The sequence below is a fragment of the Rana temporaria genome, chromosome 9, assembly GCF_905171775.1.
Source record: "Rana temporaria chromosome 9, aRanTem1.1, whole genome shotgun sequence".
In the NCBI taxonomy this organism is placed as follows: Eukaryota; Metazoa; Chordata; class Amphibia; order Anura; family Ranidae; genus Rana; species Rana temporaria.
In genome coordinates this window covers 165,707,291-165,725,049 of record NC_053497.1, presented here as the reverse complement: position 1 = coordinate 165,725,049, position 17,759 = coordinate 165,707,291, and the positions used below count along the sequence as shown (strand labels likewise).

General features: G+C 47.8%; 1 protein-coding gene across 1 annotated transcript; it reads right to left on the bottom strand.

The window, feature by feature from the left end:
- Positions 1-1,046: 1,046 nt before the first annotated feature.
- PSMB9 (proteasome 20S subunit beta 9) lies at positions 1,047-17,382 on the bottom strand. Its single transcript, XM_040324917.1, has 6 exons — positions 17,254-17,382; positions 15,164-15,231; positions 14,944-15,075; positions 12,743-12,872; positions 9,509-9,650; positions 1,047-1,225 (listed from the first exon to the last, which is right to left on the bottom strand). The coding sequence occupies exons 1-6, from the start codon at positions 17,299-17,301 to the stop codon at positions 1,098-1,100; spliced, it is 648 nt and encodes a 215-aa protein (XP_040180851.1). The 5' UTR covers positions 17,302-17,382; the 3' UTR covers positions 1,047-1,097.
- Between the last annotated feature and the right edge of the window lie 377 nt (positions 17,383-17,759).

The window sequence follows — 17,759 nt, the reverse complement described above, 5'->3', positions numbered from 1 at the left end:
AGCATCACACCCCTAATTACCGTATTTATCGGCGTATACCGCACACTTTTTTGCCCTGAAAATCAGGGCAAAATCGTGGGTGCGTGGTATACGCCGATACCCGCTTTCCCGCGCCGAGTTTTGAATACTACGCCGACATATACCGAGCGCAGTACACTCGGGTATAGTCGGGCAGTCTCGGCTCCTTCCGCGCTCACGTCCTGGACGTACAGGACGTCAGCGCAGGTAGCCGAGCATTGCCGACAATACACGAGTGTACTGCGCTCTGTATATGTCGGCGCAGTATTCAAACTCGGTGCGGGAAACGAGCGGGGAGGACGCGAGGACGCCGCAGAAGGATGCCGGACCCGCCGAAGAGGACACCGGACCCGCCGAAGAGGACAACGGACCCGCCGAAGAGGACACCGGACCCGCCGCAGAAGGACACCCGAAGCCGCAGAAGGACGCCGGACCCGCCGAAGAGGACACGCGAAGCCGCAGACGAACGCCGGACCCGACGAGGCTGCCGATGGACGCTGCGCAAGACACCAAAACTGTAAGTACAAAAACTACAAAAAAACTTTTTTTCCACAGGATTCAGGTCAACTTTGGGGGTGCACGGTATACGCGGGAGCGCGTTATACCGCGATAAATACGGTAAGTAATTCTCTGCCTACAATAGCTTGCTTATCACAAAGCGAAAAAAGATGCCACTGAATTAGGGGTGCCATGTTTTATTATCCAATCATGTACAAGCAAAAATGCTGTTTTTTATTTTCCTTGCATGTCCCCCTCCGATCTACAGCAACTGCACTTCCAAGTGGACTTTCAATGCAATTTCAAATGCACTTTGCACTTGTAGTTTGCACTTGTAGTGCAAAGTGGATTTGCCTTTCGTAAATAACCCCCTGTGTGTCTTTTTAGAAAACAATAATAACCTGAAGCATTTCAATAAAAATACATGTAAGTGGGACAGAACATTCTGAACCCAGCAAAGTTCCTTTTTTGGGTTTTGTGACTTTATAGTTAACAAATATGTAGAAAAAAATGACAAAAAAAAAGTCTTGCAAATGTTATTGAAATGAATTTATTAATGTACAAATATTTATATCCAGTGATTACAGGTCATAGAATTTAGGAATGTCATCCCCGGTTAGGAGAGTCTGCTTCGATCCGTCCTTTGTTACAGTCATTAGATAGATCACCCCTCCACTGGAACCGTCTCGGCTCATTGCCAGTGACAGAGCTGGGAGGAGAGAAAAGCAACATAGAATCATTAATACAGAAACTACTACTAGGGAGAGTAATGCTGGCCATACACTATGCGAAAAAATCATTCAAACCCATTTTCGAAAAACTAAAATTTGGCCGTGAGAGCAAACGATAGTGCCATCTTGTAATCACCGATAAATCGTTCAATGGACATAAATGAACCATTTTTATTGTTAGTTTTCTCATATACCGTATTTATCGGCGTATACCGCGCACTTTTTTCCCCTTAAAATAAGGGGAAAATCGTGGGTGTGCGATATACGCCGATACCCGCTTCCCGCGCTCAGTTTGAATGCCTGTGCCGACATTTACCGAGTGCAGTATACTCGGCTACTACATTCGGCCAGGCTCAGCTTCGCTCGTGCTCTCGCATAAACGTCACAGAGCGTGAGCACGAGCGAAGCCGAGCGTACTGCACGACGTTATATGTCGGCGCAGGCATTCAAACTGAGCGCGGGAAGCGGCGAATCGACGGGTAACAGCGCGAGAGAACACCACCGAAGCTGCAGATGGACGCCGGACCCGACGAGGAGGACACCACCGAAGCCGCAGGCGGACGCCGGACCCGACGAGGCCGCCGATGGACGCCGCGCAAGACACCAAAACTGTAAGTACTAAAATGTTTTTTTTACAGGAATGCGGGTCCACATTAGGAGTGCGCGCTATACGCCGTAGCGTGCAATACCCCAATAAATACAGTACCTAATGCAAACAGTTTGGACGGGAAACACATTAACCTTTCAATTTATCGTTCGTTCGGGAAAAAAATCTCCAGTCATAACTTAGTTTTTTCGTTTCAAAAACGTCCCAACCGATTACCAATTTATGCCCATTAACTGGCCGAAAAACGAACAAATTGTCTAAATGACAAAATTTCGTCTGATTTTATGTATAGTGTATGGCCAGCACAAGAATAAAAAATCAACCTCCAAAAAGCTGTACGGGAATTCTTTTTTGCAGTTATTGAGTAGATATTAAAAAAGCAATAGCCGTAATGGCGGCGGCAGTGTAGCCTTTCGTCTTCGCACCGGGAACCCTACTGCCGACATTGAGGGACAGCAGGACAGGTAAGTGTCCAATCAGTGCCGATCCTGACCTCCCTGGGGCCCTAAGCAAGGGGGGGGCTGCCGAAAATGACTTGAAGCGGGGGTGGGGGCTGCCGACAGTGACATGTCACATTAAAGATTAAAGTTGAGAAGCGGCACGAGGGGGTGTTCTGCTGTCAGAAATTACATCTTACATTAAAGTGAGAAGCGGGGAGTGCTGACTTCTTACCTCTTCTCCCAGGCAGCCAGCGAGTTGAGAAGCGGGGTGAGGGGCCGAAAATTACTTCTCACCAGGCGAGGCCTCTAGTAATTTGGGGGGCCCTCCGCAGTTTTGCGGGGCCCTAAGCGGCTTGCCTATTGGGCGGATCGGCCCTGTGACCAATTATTAAAAGCCAGCAGCTGCAATATGTGTAGCCGCTGGCTTTTAATGACGCCTTCATGACGTGGAACATACATACACATTAGCTCACTATAGAGATTTATTTTTTTTGTGGAAAATTAGCTTTATAGAGTAATTCCACTATTGGGGAAAAATGCTGGATTTTTAACAAACTTTGTTGCAGATTCCTACCTTTTGTTATTATGAAGAAATAGCAAATTGTTTGTGCCCATGTGCAGAGTAAATCTGTATGGAAGTGGTTTTATAATTCGAGATTTTCCTAGCTTGTGACGGAAAATATTAATTATATGAAGACAGGAGGCGAGTATCTTATGCATTATCTTTCTTTATTAATGCCCATAGCAGAAATACAACTTTTTCAGTAATTTCAAGTAGAAAACGTTTAACTGAAAGAAAAGAAAAAACTACAACACCCAGCAGCCCTCAGGCTGGGTCTGCCAATCATGAGGCAGGACAGCCGGCATATAAGGGGCTGCCTCCTTAGACCCTTCCTCTTTCTTGAGGCGAATCGGCAGGAAACCTGGAATAGAAAAAACAGTTCGAAACACCGGGAGCCTGGCAAACTGGAACTTCCGGACAGGATTCAGTCGACGGCATCCATGCTCCGGATCCGGAACGCAGTAGGAACCTCCACTTCCGGTCTGTGGTGCACAAAAACCCATGGATCGAAATGGGAACCGCAATCTCGACGGTGATATTGAAAAACGAAGTCCCGGGGCGTATCAGCCTCCGACCTGTAGGATGCGTGATGCAATGGCCTAGAACAAGAGAGACAACATCGTGATAGGGTTGGGTTGGGAGGGAAGATACTCGCCTCCTGTCTTCATATAATTAATATTTTCCGTCACAAGCTAGGAAAATCTCGAATTATATATCAGACAGGAGGCTCATATCTTATGCAAGTTCAAAGCTACAACAATGTATATATTAAAGATAACAGTCGAAATAAACTACAAAACTGACATAGATATGTGTTCCTCCGGTCTAAAGCAGAATTGGTGGAAGGTGGTCGGGACGACCAGTCCGCCGCTAGCAGTAGGTCCTAGAGGGAGCCTACCGAGGTGACGACCTTAATAGCCACCGCCCCTCAGTAGGAGTGGGCACCAACCAGGGTTATGTCAAACCCTGTCATTCCCATGACCGACCGTACCCCTCTGGCTAGCGTAGTCGCGGAAACCGGAAAATGAGGTTTAACGTAGGAAAACGAGGAGTAGGGAGAATTGCGAAGATCGCAACGGGCCGACAAGGACTCGCAAGTCTGTAGGCAGCGGGACACACACAGGCGTGGATGCGCGGAGAAGAGCGGGTAGAAAACCGCTTGAAGTCCCGTCTTTGTCCTAAGAACTCCGGAAAACCTGATTCTGAGGCGAGAACCGACGCCTGGAAACGTCCAACGTCCGTACGCCTGACACACGTTAGGCGGAATCAGATACGAGAGGACAGTAAGTTTGAAAGGCAGTAACCTCAAAGATAGAGTGCCATTGTCCCCCCCAGTCCGAGGACATGGTCAGGGCCTTGGTCACATCCAAGAGTGTTGATACTTGGGCGAGATGGGCGTTTCGACCTAACGCCTACCAAGTCGGCACACCGACGGATTTTTACCCACCAGGCAAGTCTACAAGGGAGCGGCAGGCTGAGATCGCAGAGCGATAGACGTTAAGGGAGCTAAAGGGCCTCCCGGAATCAAAAGTCCGCCCAACAGTAGGCTACTACAGACCCAGGCGCCTTTAAAGGGATCAACCTGTCGTTGATCACACCGGGAAACCCAGAGACCCCCGGCTGATCGAGATGCCGATCTATTCCCGGGTCCAGGCCAAGGAAAAAGGGATCCCTAGTCGCTCTCGAAAAGTCGCTGTCCGCGACCGGCACCCCGAAACCAACCCTGCGAAGAGAGGTAGGGTGTGTTTCGTGAGGAGCGGGTGCAGATCCCCCTTCGGACCGGCAAGGCGATGAGGGGAGTGAGGAAGCAACCTGGGGAGATCCACAGTCATCTCCAGAAGGAGGGGAAAACCATGGTTGTGTCGGCCACCGCGGAGTGAGCCGCACGACTGATGCTCTCAGGTTTGCTACGAGAAGGACCCAGAGGGTCATCGGGAACGGGGAGAAACGCGTAGTGTGTCCCCAGTGACCAGGTTGGCCGAGGGCGTCCACAGTGTGCGCCTCCGGATCCGGCTCCCGGTTGTAAAAGTGCGGGAGCTGATGGATGAGGCGAGAGGTGAACGGGTCCATAGAGAAGGATCCCTTAGGTGAGCGAGGGCCAGGAACACTGGTCGGTGCAGTCGGCAATCGCTGGAATCAGCCAGGTAACGAGAATTCCAATCTGCCACCATATTGGAATAGCCTGGGCTATATTCCGCAACCGGAACGATGCTGCGTTCCAGGCAGAAAGGCCCGAAGTCTTTTGCCCGAACCGCTAGGACTGGATCTGGGGCCCCCAAAGCGATCAACGTACCGGACTGTGGTTACGTTGTCTATCTGCAAGAACACACAGCAGGTTGATGTGTGTGGCAGTAGACTCCTGGTGGCAAGAAAGCCGCCGGGATTCCAGTGATGATGTGCAGCAGAGATTCCTCTGCGGACCGCGTCCCTCCTGTGGACGAGGGGCTGCACCGAGTACCCCAGCCGAGGCGGCTGGCATCCGACCCTATGACGAAATCCGGTGTAGAATTGAAGACGGACTCGCCGTTCCATTTGACAGCATGACGTAAACACCACCGTAGTTCCACTATGGCTACTGCGTCCAAAGCGACTTCGTCTGCATAGCGAAAACCCTTAGCGAAGGTGTAGAGCCTCGAGTCTCTGGGGGGCTCGATAGTGAAGAGGGGCTGGAAAATGGCCTGGATTGACGCCGATAACAGGCCGACTAAGCGAGCCAGTCCGCGTAAGGACACCCGTTGCTTGCCCAGCACGATACTGATCTAACAGTGGAGATGTGGCCACGCTGAGCCCTGGTCCGTGATATCGCAGACTATCCTGGGCTTGAACCCAGAATCAAATGCATGCAGGGCAGGCACCCTAGCCCTGAGCTAAACCTGCTCCTTTGCAGATGGCGCCTAAGTGGTCATGGGCAGCCGAAGGATCGCTCGGTTGGTGTGATTTATGAGGAGTCCCAGATCCTGAAGCGATCCGCCCGTCCAGGAGGCGTGTTTGTTCGTCAGGTGAGGAGAACGAGCCATTAAGAGTAGGTTGTACAAGTAGCTGATCCACCTCGCCCCTGTTCCGCAGGGTGCCGTAATTTGGTGAGATTTCACAAGTTAACAGGAAAATGAACGCTTGTTTGGTTCAAGGTCTTGCAACTCGTTGTCTATTAGGACGGTGTACAGGTTTGAAAACCCGAATGGGATGGGGGACCAGGTCCATGTCTGGTGAACCCGCCTAACATATCTACGGCGGCCGATCCAGGTTCTGATTCGGCTAGGTGGGGCCAAGTTTCCTTAGGATTGAGCGGCGGCGTTCTGTCGAACACGAAGTGTACGCGCATTCCAGGGGGCAAAACTGCCCGTTGGGCCCAGCCCCTAAGTTGGGCTAGGTCAACCGGCTGTACAGAGGCGGTAGCCTGCTCACTAAGGCGTAGGGTTTGGTGATAGGTCCAAAGATCTAAGACCCTGTCCTGTGTGGTCTTAAAAGGTCCTCTCTATTCCCCTAGGAATACTTCCCGTGTTTGGTGAGATACCTCAAGAGTATGGGTCCACCTCGGGAGTGTGCACAATCTTATTTGGTACTGGAAAGGCGGGCATTCCGCCCACAACATGTTTCGGTTAGCTTTACCGATCGATCTCCGGATCCAGTATTCGATATATTGGGGTGCCCAGTCACCGGAGTGTGGGTGGATAAGCGCCCCCTGATCGAAAATGGCTCTCCACGAGAGTCCAATAATGTTTCACCCTGGGACACAGGGTTGGCGTCGTCATGAAGCGCCATGTGCCCACTGCTCTCATAATCATCATCCTCAGACTCAAGGTGTTAGCCGCCTCGGACTCCGTGGACTGTTCTAGAAGAATCCACGAATGAGTCTGGCTTAGTCCGTCTAGTGGACTGCTGCCTCTGCATGTGCATCTCCCCGAGGCTCAGGGGTCGGTAGGAGTCTGGGAGGGCAGTGGGTCGGCAGTCCTGGGAGGGTACTGCCTGGGACATGTTATTTACTTCCCCTGCCGGGGAGTCGGAGGCGGTGTCATTGGGACACCTTGCCCTATTTAGGGGCCGTATACCATTGTCGGCTGGTCCGGACATAGGGGCGCAGGCGGGTTGGAACCGACGCCATGGTAGCCTGGATGGACCTACCGATCAGTTCTTGAACCTGTGCCGCACTGAGGTAGGCTCGGCCTGCCAGGACTGTGTCCACCCCGACAGGGGCGCTAGCAGGGGTAAGGTCCAATCGTCAGCCACAGGAGAAGAATCTGCTGTCTGCGGACAGCACCGTGAAACAGCACAGTAACATATGGCAGGCATGTACAGGAACATGCTATAAATGTATTTATTTGTTTGTACATTATATAAATATTATTTATTTAGATGTGTTTATCTATATTTTTATTAATTATTTTCCTGATAAATGAGGTATCTATTCGTATCTATTCTAGGGAATAAATTCCCCAGAAACGAGAATTAATATTTATTTATTTATTTATTTAATTAGATTTATTTATTTATTTTATTTAATTTATTTATTTAATTTATTTATTTAATTTATTTAATTGATTTAATTGATTTAATTTATTGATTTAATTTATTTATTTATTTAATTTATTTATTTAATTTATTTATTTAATTTATTTATTTAATTTATTTATTTATTTAATTTATATTCATGTATAGATTAGCCTTTAATTAATGGAAACATGTAAGGTTCCTGCCTCCAACACCGCTGACAGCTTGCGGTGGGAGGAGAGCCTGACGAGATTTTAACTCCAGAGGCGAAGTCTCGCGAGACTACGGCCTCTGGAGTCTTAACTGAGCCGTGGATGTGAGGGACAGAGCGGTCGATGAGACCCGCTCTTTCCCGTCCTGCTCGGAGATAGGGGGGGGGGGGGAACGCCGAGGTGTCACCCGGATCGAGAGAGGCACCGTAGACGGCGAGAAGGGGGAGGAGCAGCCGCGGCGGAGACTCCGCCCACCGACCAAGCGCGCGAAGGCGAGCGTGGGGAGGAAGGAGAGGGGGGGGACAGCTGCCCAGAGATGGCGCCCGCTGAGGGAGCAAGGGAACAGCACGGACCCCGCACGGAGGACGCCGCAGCGCTCCGGCGCCAGGGAAATGGGGAAGCCCAAGTCAGGATGACTAAAGTAAAAGAAATCAAGTGAAGGATTTCAGGATGACTAAAAAGTAAAAGAAATCAAAGTGAAAGATTTCAAATAAGGCTCAAACATAACTACCTGACACCGTGCGGTGTCAGGGAAAACAGACATAAAAGTGCAAAAATCGGGGAATAACAGGGGGAACCCCCCATATTCCACAACTTTCCAAATAAAACAACCAAAATTTCCAACAAAACTACCTGACATCGGGACATCCGGTATCAGGGAGACAGAAGTAAAAACGTAAAATCGGGGGAATACAAGGGAAAAACCCCCAATATTCCACAATATATTAAACATTATTCAACAAAGTTACCTGACACCACATTCGGTATCAGGGACAATATATATATATATATATATATATATATACAATCACAGAATAAAGATATATGAAGTACTTATCTTGTATGCTCTGCCATGAGCAGAAAGAAAGAGGAAGGGTCTAAGGAGGCAGCCCCTTATATGCCGGCTGTCCTGCCTCATGATTGGCAGACCCAGCCTGAGGGCTGCTGGGTGTTGTAGTTTTTTCTTTTCTTTCAGTTAAACGTTTTCTACTTGAAATTACTGAAAAAGTTGTATTTCTGCTATGGGCATTAATAAAGAAAGATAATGCATAAGATATGAGCCTCCTGTCTGATATATAATTATCAATTAGCTTCTGCACCTGCAGGGTTCTAATGAGGAAAGTGACAGGCTTGTCCGTTATTTAGTTTCTGCTTTGCTCAGCAGGGATCGATCCGCTGATCCCCGCTGAGCAGGCGGATGACAAGTCCATCTCCACTCACTGTGCAGAGACAGACCTGTCAAAGCCCCACTATCCTCTATGGAGATCGGATGAAAACGGACCGCCTGTCCATTTTCATCTGATCCTATCCAGATCGATTCTCCAGACGGATGGAAAATAGGGTTTCTATCCGTCTGGATTTCACAAACAGGATCGGATAGCGGCAGATGTCAGTGGACATGTCACCGCTGACATCCGCCGCTCCATAGAGGTGCAGATATCGGGCATCCCCTGCAACACAAATGTCATTTTTGGTGAGATACTCCCAAAGGAAAATCACGTCTAAGGGCCCCTTTCACACAATCGGATCAGTTTTTCAGGCGGACTGATCTGATTGTGTGAAAGGGGCCTTAGACGTGATTTTCCTTTGGGAGTATTTTACCAAAAATGACATTTGTGTTGCAGGGGATGCCTGATATCTGACTTGTATCTTAGTGCAGACGTCTGGGATAATCAGTGAGCCAATCATTACATTTGTGGGTGGAGTTCTGTACCCCATCTGCGTACAGAACACCTCCAGGTTACCACATTGCATTTTACAGGAAATTGCAGAGGCTGCAGATTGAAAAGGAAAGGTCATTTTTAAGAACATTTAATTACAATATGACTTGTGCTGCACTTTTATATATTATTTGTTATATTTGCTATTTTTTTTTTTTTTCCCCCACGAAAGTGAAGTTACCCTTTAGTTTATAGTTTTTTCATTGTAAAGATCCACTCCGAGCCCCTTACCATGGACAGTGAACCTCTCACACTCCTCTTTGGTCATTCCTGGCTTATAAATGGAGTCCACATAACCATATATATAGGAACTGCCAGATCCTCCGATGGCAAAAGGCTGCCGGCTTATCATCCCACCCAACGTCCCATACACCTGGTCAGGAGAGATGGATAAAGTGCACATTTTGGTTACAAGGTTTGAGCTTTACATGATTATTAATTCCCTTATACAATCTGTGTATGTACCGTATTTATCGGCGCATGCCGCGCACTTTTTTCCCCTTAAAATCAGGGGAAAATTGTGGGTGCGCGATATACGCCGATCCCCGCTGTCTCTGAGCCTCTAGCCTAGAGTCGAGCCGAGCCAAGTGTACTGCGCACTCGGCTAGGCTCGGCCACGCTTGGCTCCGCCCGCCGCAGCCTAGAGCCGAGTGTACTGCGCATTCGGCTAGGCTCGGCTCCGCCCTCAGCCACGCGAGAGAAGCCGAGACAAGCCGAACACACAGGAAATCCGGCTCCTCTCGGCTCGCACCAAATCCAAAAACGAACACCGGACACGCTGGACGGAGACGGACACCTGGATGGAGGCCGCAGACGGACACCTCCAAAGCCGCAGACGGAAACGCTGGACAGAGACGGACACCTGGATGGAGGCCGCAGACGGACACGCTGGACAGAGACGGACACCTGGATGGAGGCCGCAGACGGACACCTCCAAAGCCGCCGACGGACCCCGAGCAAGGAAGCCGCAGACGGACACCCACAAGGCTGGACGGACCCCGCGCAAGGCCGCAGACGGACGCCGGACAAGGCCCCCGATGGACGCAGGGCAAAAATTTAAGTTTTCTTTTTTTTCCTTTTTTACCTTTCTAAGACTTGGGGTGCGCGTTATACGCTGGCGCATGGTATAACCCGATAAATACGGTAAACATTTTTAATACAGCATGCGAATACTTAATTCACTTTAACCACTTCAGCTCCAGAAGTTTTACCCCCTTCATGACCAGGCCATTTTTTGTGATAGACAAAGAAAAAAAAAAAAAAGATGTGATACAGCACTGCACTAATTTAACTGACAATTGCGCGGTCAATTGGTATGATTGTCAGGAAGCTGGCATGTTAAAATCTAGAGGACAGTGATCGCAGCCAGCTTATTTCTCTAAAGACAGGTTTCCTTTAACCACTTCAGCCCCGGAAGGATTTATCCCCTTAATGACCAGGCCATTTTTTGCGATACAGCACTGCGTCGTTTTAACTGACAATTGCACGGTCGTGCGACACTGTACCCAAATAAAATGGATATCCTTTTTTCCCCACAATCAGAACTTTCTTTTGGTGGTATTTGCTCACCTCTTTGCATGCGAAAAGTATTCGCATGCTTTTTTCTCTATAAACCAAAAAACACCAATTTTGAACAAAAAAATTATATTTTTTACTTTCTGCTATTAAACACATCCAATAAAAAAATGTAAAAAATATAATGTCTTCATAAATTTAGGCCACAATGTTTTCTGCTACATATTTTTGGTAAAAGTTATCGCGTCTACAAACTATGGGATATTTTTATGGATTTTATTGTTATTTTTTACTAGTATGGGCAGCGATCAGCGACTTATAGACCGAGGAGCTGATGCGTGTGCTCTGTGGCTGCGATGTCAGCCGGGCACCTGCGATCGCTCGTGACAGAGCAGGAACATGGATGTGTGTAGATCCACGTCCTGTCAGGGGAAAGGAGACAGATTGTGTTAGGTAGATTCAGGTAGGGGCGCGCAAATTTGCGGCGGCGTAGCCTAGCACGTTTAAACTATGCCGCCTTAAGTAAGAGAGGCAAGTACTGTATTCTCAAAGTACTTGCCTCCTTACTTAGGGCGGCGTAGTGTAAATGTGGCGGGCGTAAGGGCGCCTAATTCAAATGGGTTGGGGGGGGCGTGTTTAATGGTAATGAGGCTTGACCTCACGTTTTTTACGTTTTGTGGCTACTGCGCATGCGCCGGGCGCCTACATTTCCCAGTGCGCATTGCGGCTAAGTACGTCGTACGGGCCTATTGATTTCGACGTGGACGTAAACGACGTAACTCCCGATTCGCGGACAACTTACGCAAACGACGTAAAAAATTCGAATCTCGCGGCGAGAACGGCGGCCATACTTTAACATTGTTATTTCACCTAATAGGTGGAATAACTTTAGGCCTGTAAAGGCCTTACGGAAATGGCGTAAATCGACTGCGGCGGCCGAGCGTACGTTCGTGAATCGGCGTAGAAACTCATTTACATATTCTATGCCGGCCGCAATGGAAGCGCCACCTAGCGGCCATCAGAAAAATTGCAATCTAAGATAGGACGGCGCAAGCCGTCGTATCTTAGATATGTTTAAGCGTATCTCTGTTTGAGCATACGCTTAAACATACGTCGGCATAGATTCTGAGTTAGGTCGGCTTATCTACTGATAAGCCGGCCTAACTCTACCTGAATCTACCTATGTGTTCCTAGTATATAGGGAAACTGATTGGTCTCCTCCCCCAGTCAGTCCCTTCCCCCTACAGTTAGAATCACTCTCTAGGTAACACAGTTAACCCCTTGATCGCCCCTAGTGTTAACTCCTTCCCTGCCAGTGACATTTATATAGTAATCAGTGCATATTTATAGCACTGATCACTGTATAAATGTCCGCCGCAATTATTTGCAGATCCCCGCCATAAAAAAATAATAATAAAAATGCCATAAATAATTAACTTATTTTCTAGGCGCTATAACTTTTGCGCAAACCAATCAATATATGCTTATTGCCCGCTTTTTTTACCAAAAATATGTAAAGAATACATATCGGCCTAAACTGAGGAAAAAAATTGTGTTTTTTTTTTAATTAGGGATATTTATTATAGCAAAAAGTAAAAGAAATTGTGTTTTTTTTTTCAAAATTGTCAGCCCTTTTTTTATATAAATTTGTAATGCCCATTTTTCACGTTGAGAAAAATGCTCTGGAGCCTACACACGATCGTTTTTAATGACCAATATAAAAAATTGCATTTTTCTCGTCATGAAAAACGGTCGTGTGTACGCAGCATCAGAGTAACATTTCGGAGTAATAGGGCAAAGTCTACACAATCTCCCCATATATCCCATTATGGTCACACACTACTTATTCCACATGATCTCTTACCAATCAGATCTTATTAAATTCCCCCCAGATTCATCTATTTCTACTTTTTACCTTCTTTGTATGGATTCAATTAGTTTCTCACTCACCTGTCCTCCATTTTTCTTGTCCCAGCCAGCCACGAGGAGATGTGCAGACAGCTCCTCCTTGTACTTGTAGCTGACCCCCTTTACAAGGTTTGCAGCGGCTACCACTAAGGGCGCAGTGTCCAGTTCCATACTGCAGTGAAAAAAGATGTGCAAGAAAGCATAAATATAGACAATACTGCTTATCCTGTCGGGTTGAGTCATGAGTTACTGTATTTATTATCGTATAACACTCACTTTTTTACCCTGAAATTAGAGGGTAAACTGTGCCTGTGTGTTATACGCAGGGGGCTGTGGAAAGTTGTTTTCCTGAAACTTCCCTCTTAAAGTTAGGGTGCGTGTTATACGCCGATAAATACGGTATATATTTATTTTTCAATATGAGCCAACATCAGCAAACAAGGGTTTTTACACTTCGAATGAAGATTCCATTGGGCCGTCACTGAGGCTCCAGCCTATACTACCTAGCAGTGGCGGAACTACCAGGGTCGGAAAGGTCTCACTTGTGACTGAGCCCTGGCGTTCCGCCACCATGGGGGCCCCAAGATATAGTTGAAGACGTTGATTGCGATATACAATGCTGCGCACCTTGGAGTAAGAGCAATGGGCTAGATTCAGGTACCTGCGCTGCGGCGTAACGTAACTCATTTACGTTACACCGCCGCAACTTTTCAGCGCAAGTGCCTGATTCACCAAGCACTTGCGTGTAAACTCACGGCGGTGTAACGTAAAGCCATCCGGCGCAAGCCCGCCTAATTCAAATGGGGCGTGTACCATTTAAATTAGGCACGCTCCCGCACAGAACATTCTGCGCATGCTCCGTGTGAAAATTTCCCGCCGTGCTTTGCGCGAAATTACGGCGCCCCGACGTGTTTTTTGAACGGCGACGTGCGTTACGTCCTTTCGTATTCTCGGACGTCTTACGCAAATAAAAAAAAATTTAATTCGATGCAGGAACGACGGCCATACTTTAACATGGATGGTCTAATTTTACACCATCTAAATAGGACTCGTAACTTTACGACGGGAAAAGCCGACTAGCGACGACGTAAGAGAATGCGACGAACGCGCGCAGCTTCGTGGATCGCCGTAAACAGCTAATTTGCATACCCGATACGGAAAACGACGCGAACTCCACCCAGCGTGCGCCGAAGTATTGCATCCTAAGATCCGACGGTGTAAGTCACTTACACCTGTCGGATCTTAGGGAGATCTATGCGTAACTGATTCTATGAATCAGGCGCATAGATACGACCGTCGTATCTCTGAGATATGACAGCGTATCAGGAGATACGCCGTCGTATCTCCTACCTGAATCTAGCCCAATATTTTTTAGCAGCAGACTTAATCTGTGAGGCTAAACCAAATTGTAGGGAGCTTTTAAGGCATTGCCTATGGAAAATATAGGGTACTGAAGTTTGGAATTTAAAATTTAAAGTTTGACATGTTGGGTATCTATTTACTTGGTGCAACCTCATCTTTTATAATGTGTCATTTATTGTGTTTAAGTGCCCTACAATGTACTTTTAGCTTTTACTTTGCGGTAATATCGTGTGACATAAAAACTTGGAACAACCAATATTTTGTTCTCTAGGGTGTCTGCTTTCCGAAAATATATACAGTGGAACCTTGGATTACGAGCATAATCCGTTCCAGGAGAATGCTTGTAATCCAAAGTACTCGAATATCAAAGCGAGTTTCCCTATTGAAGTCAATGGAAACTAAAATAATTTGTTCTGCATTGACTTCAATAGCATGCAATACCTGATGTGGCCAGAGGTGGGAGGTGCCGGAACGAGCTTTGCTTGGCTCCGGCGCCCCCTCCACCTCAGGCCAAACGCAGCATTGCACACCGCTTTGGCTTGAATCCTGCTAATTTTGTGAGACAACACTCGCAAACCGAGTCAGGATTTTTTTAAAATACAGTGCTCGTCTCACAAAACGAGCAGGATTCAAGTGCTCGTATTGCGAAAGGCTCGTTAACCGCGTTACTCGCAATCCGAGTTTCCACTGTAATGTTTTGGGGGTTTCCGCAGTATTCAGTTAAATTAAAATAAATTTTTTAAACGTGTGCAAAATACACACACACACACGGCTCTGGCAGAGAAAGGGTTATTGTGACAGCTAAATGGGTACAATGTTATGAGATGGGCAGTACTGGGCCCTCTGAAACATTGGGCCCCATTGCATAGGCATGGCCTCACCTGTGCACCTCCAAATAGTAATTCACCATATCAGCTACAGCCTGGCAATCAGCGGCGGAACCAGAGAGGGCACAGTAGATCTTATCATGAAGAGGAGCCAGTTTATTAAAGACACGATTGACCACAGCGTCTCTGGAGAGAGAGGGGAATGAGATTAATAGACAGAACTAGAATGTAATGAAAAAAAAAATTGTATGACACCCGAGCCATTGAGACTCACCCAGCGGACACTCTTGAGTCGGATCCAATGACAATCCCTCCATTGAACTCTATGGCCATGATGGTGGTCTACAAAGACAAAAGCTAGCATTGAAATTCATTACGTTGCTCAGCTAGCTAAGTAGTTACAGAACTCAGAGGAACGATGCAAAGCCAATAATCCTGAAGAACTTACAAATCTTCCACAATTGTAAGGAAACCTGGACATGAGGCAACACACGAGTTGCCATTGATTAATTTTCCTGAATCTGCTACTTGCCTGGCTGTAGTGCTGACCAGGGGCGTTGCTAGGTGGCAAAAAGACCAGGGGGTTCAGCCTGAAGCCGGCACCGGGGGGGGGGGGGGGGGGTGCAGGTGCGGTGGAGTGGCGCGGGGTGACCTACCTAACACACATACCCTGACGTGTATGTATGTCAGTGTGTGGGTGTGTATGTCAGTGTGTGGGTGTGTATGTCAGTACACACACACACACACTGACGTGTCAGTTACACATTTCATGAGATCAGCATGTAAGGAAGCTCTTAGGGACACTAGCATGTCTTTCAGGTTTGTTTCTGACACATGACCTGACATGTCCTACATACACCAGTGGCGGTGCGTCCATAAGGGGTGCATGGGCGCCGCCCCTCTCTCCTGGCACCGCTCTATAACCTTTCAGTTTACCTGTCACCTGATTGGCTGAAACGTCAGGCGCTGTGATTGGACACCTGATAGAGAGGACGGAAGAACACATCGAGGAGCGTGGACGAGCAGGACACCGCCACTGACCTGCTGCGAGATATGTAAGTGCCGGGCGATGCACACTGGCAGCATTTGATGGGGCACAGTAGTGGCAATTGATGGGCACATTGACAGAAATTGATGGGCACACTGACAGCAATTGATAGGCACAGTGTCAGCAATTAATGGGCACACTGGCAGCAATCGATGGGCACAGTAGCGGCAATTGATAGGCACAGTGTCAGCAATTAATGGGCACACTGGCAGAAATTGATGGGCACAGTAGCGGCAATTGATAGGCACAGTGGGGTAGATTCAAAGAGCAATTGCACCTGCGTAACCATAGTTACGCAGCGCAATTGCTTACTTACCCCGGCGTATCGAATGCTCCTGATTCAGGAACCTCGATACGCCGACTGCAGCCTAAGAAATGACTGGCGTAAGGCTCCTCATGCCGTCATATCTTAGGCTGCATTCTTACGCAGGCCGCTAGGTGGCGTTCCCGTAGTGGTCAGCGTATAGTATGCAAATTGCATACTAACGCCGATTCACAACCCTACGCGAGCCCTGCGTACGCAGTTTACGTCGTTTGCATACGTCGGTTTTCGCGTAAGGCTGCTCCTGCTAATAGCAGGGGCAGCCAATGCTACGTATACCCGTCGTTCCCGCGTCGCGAAGTTTAAATTTTACGTCGTTTGCGTAAGTGAATCGTGAATGGCGCTGGACGCCATTTACGTTCACTTTGAAGCAAATGACGTCCTTGCGGCGTCAATTGCCGCAATGCACGTCGGGGAAAGTTTCCCGACGGAGCATGCGCCCTACGCTCGGCGCGGGAACGCGCCTAATTTAAATGATTCCCGCCCCCTACGGGATCATTTACATTAGGCGCCCTTACGCCGGGCATTTTTGAGGAGCGCCCACGCAAATTACGTGGCTACTGCTTCGTGAATGAAGCGTAGCGCAGTTCATTTGCGGGGACGCAGGGCAAAGACGGGACGCTGCGCCTCCGTAAGGAGTGCGCAGCGGTACCTGAATCTACCCCAGTGTCAGCAATTAATGAGCACACTGGCAGCAGTTGATGGGCACAGTAGCTGCGTTTGATGGGCACAGTGGCTGCAATTGGTGTGTTTTTTTTGTTTTTCAGTTTGTTTGTGCCCCGCCAAAGGTTTAGGGCCTCTCATTCCTGAAATTATTTCACCATAACACACAACAACCCAGGCATTTCCTCATCTTGCCTTTCTCTACTGCTGCAGCTCTCCTCCTCCTCCTCCCTCCAGGCACAGAATACCTCTCTACTTTCTGGCTCTTTATCCCCTACAGCCCACTTTTTTTAGTGGACAATGACCAAATCAGGTGGCCTTTATCACTTACCCCAGTGGACACCTCAGAAGAAGCAAAGGGGTTCCCAGGTCCCGGCATCTTGCTGCGTCTCTGTTTTCTGAAATAAAAGTGAAAGTAGAATTTGCAGCTACAGCTTCATGACTCTGAGTGATTGTGTCACCAACGTCTCGTGCCTGTACGCTGCACGGCGAGCTCAGACACACACAATCACTCGCTCCATTACTTTTATATGCTATAGATTACAAACAGGACAGTAATATGATGACATGCACACGCTGCAATATGTTTTCTGCTGATGTTTTATGCTTTGTCTATGCATTTCAAATGAACGGATATACTTTACCTTCCGGCATGCAGGAGCTAAAGTGAAAAAAATATATATATTTTTTTTACTTTCTGCTATAAAACTAGGGTTGCCACCTTTTCTTCAAGTCAAACCCGAACACTTTAGCAGCGCACAGCAATTTTTTTTATGGTATAAACTATACATATATTTTGATATTAAATAACATTTCTAATTATATGAAGTTAATAAC

Excerpts from the sequence above, each read along its gene's own strand:
- PSMB9 (XM_040324917.1), bottom strand. The coding sequence starts at position 17,301 with ATGCCGGGACCTGGGAACCCCTTTGCTTCTTCTGAGGTGTCCACTGGG. Across the intron at positions 12,873-14,943 it reads TACTATTTGGAGGTGCACAG|TATGGAACTGGACACTGCGC; the intron begins GTGAGGCCATGC and ends TTTTCACTGCAG. Across the intron at positions 1,226-9,508 it reads TGAGAGGTTCACTGTCCATG|CTCTGTCACTGGCAATGAGC; the intron begins GTAAGGGGCTCG and ends CTCTCCTCCCAG.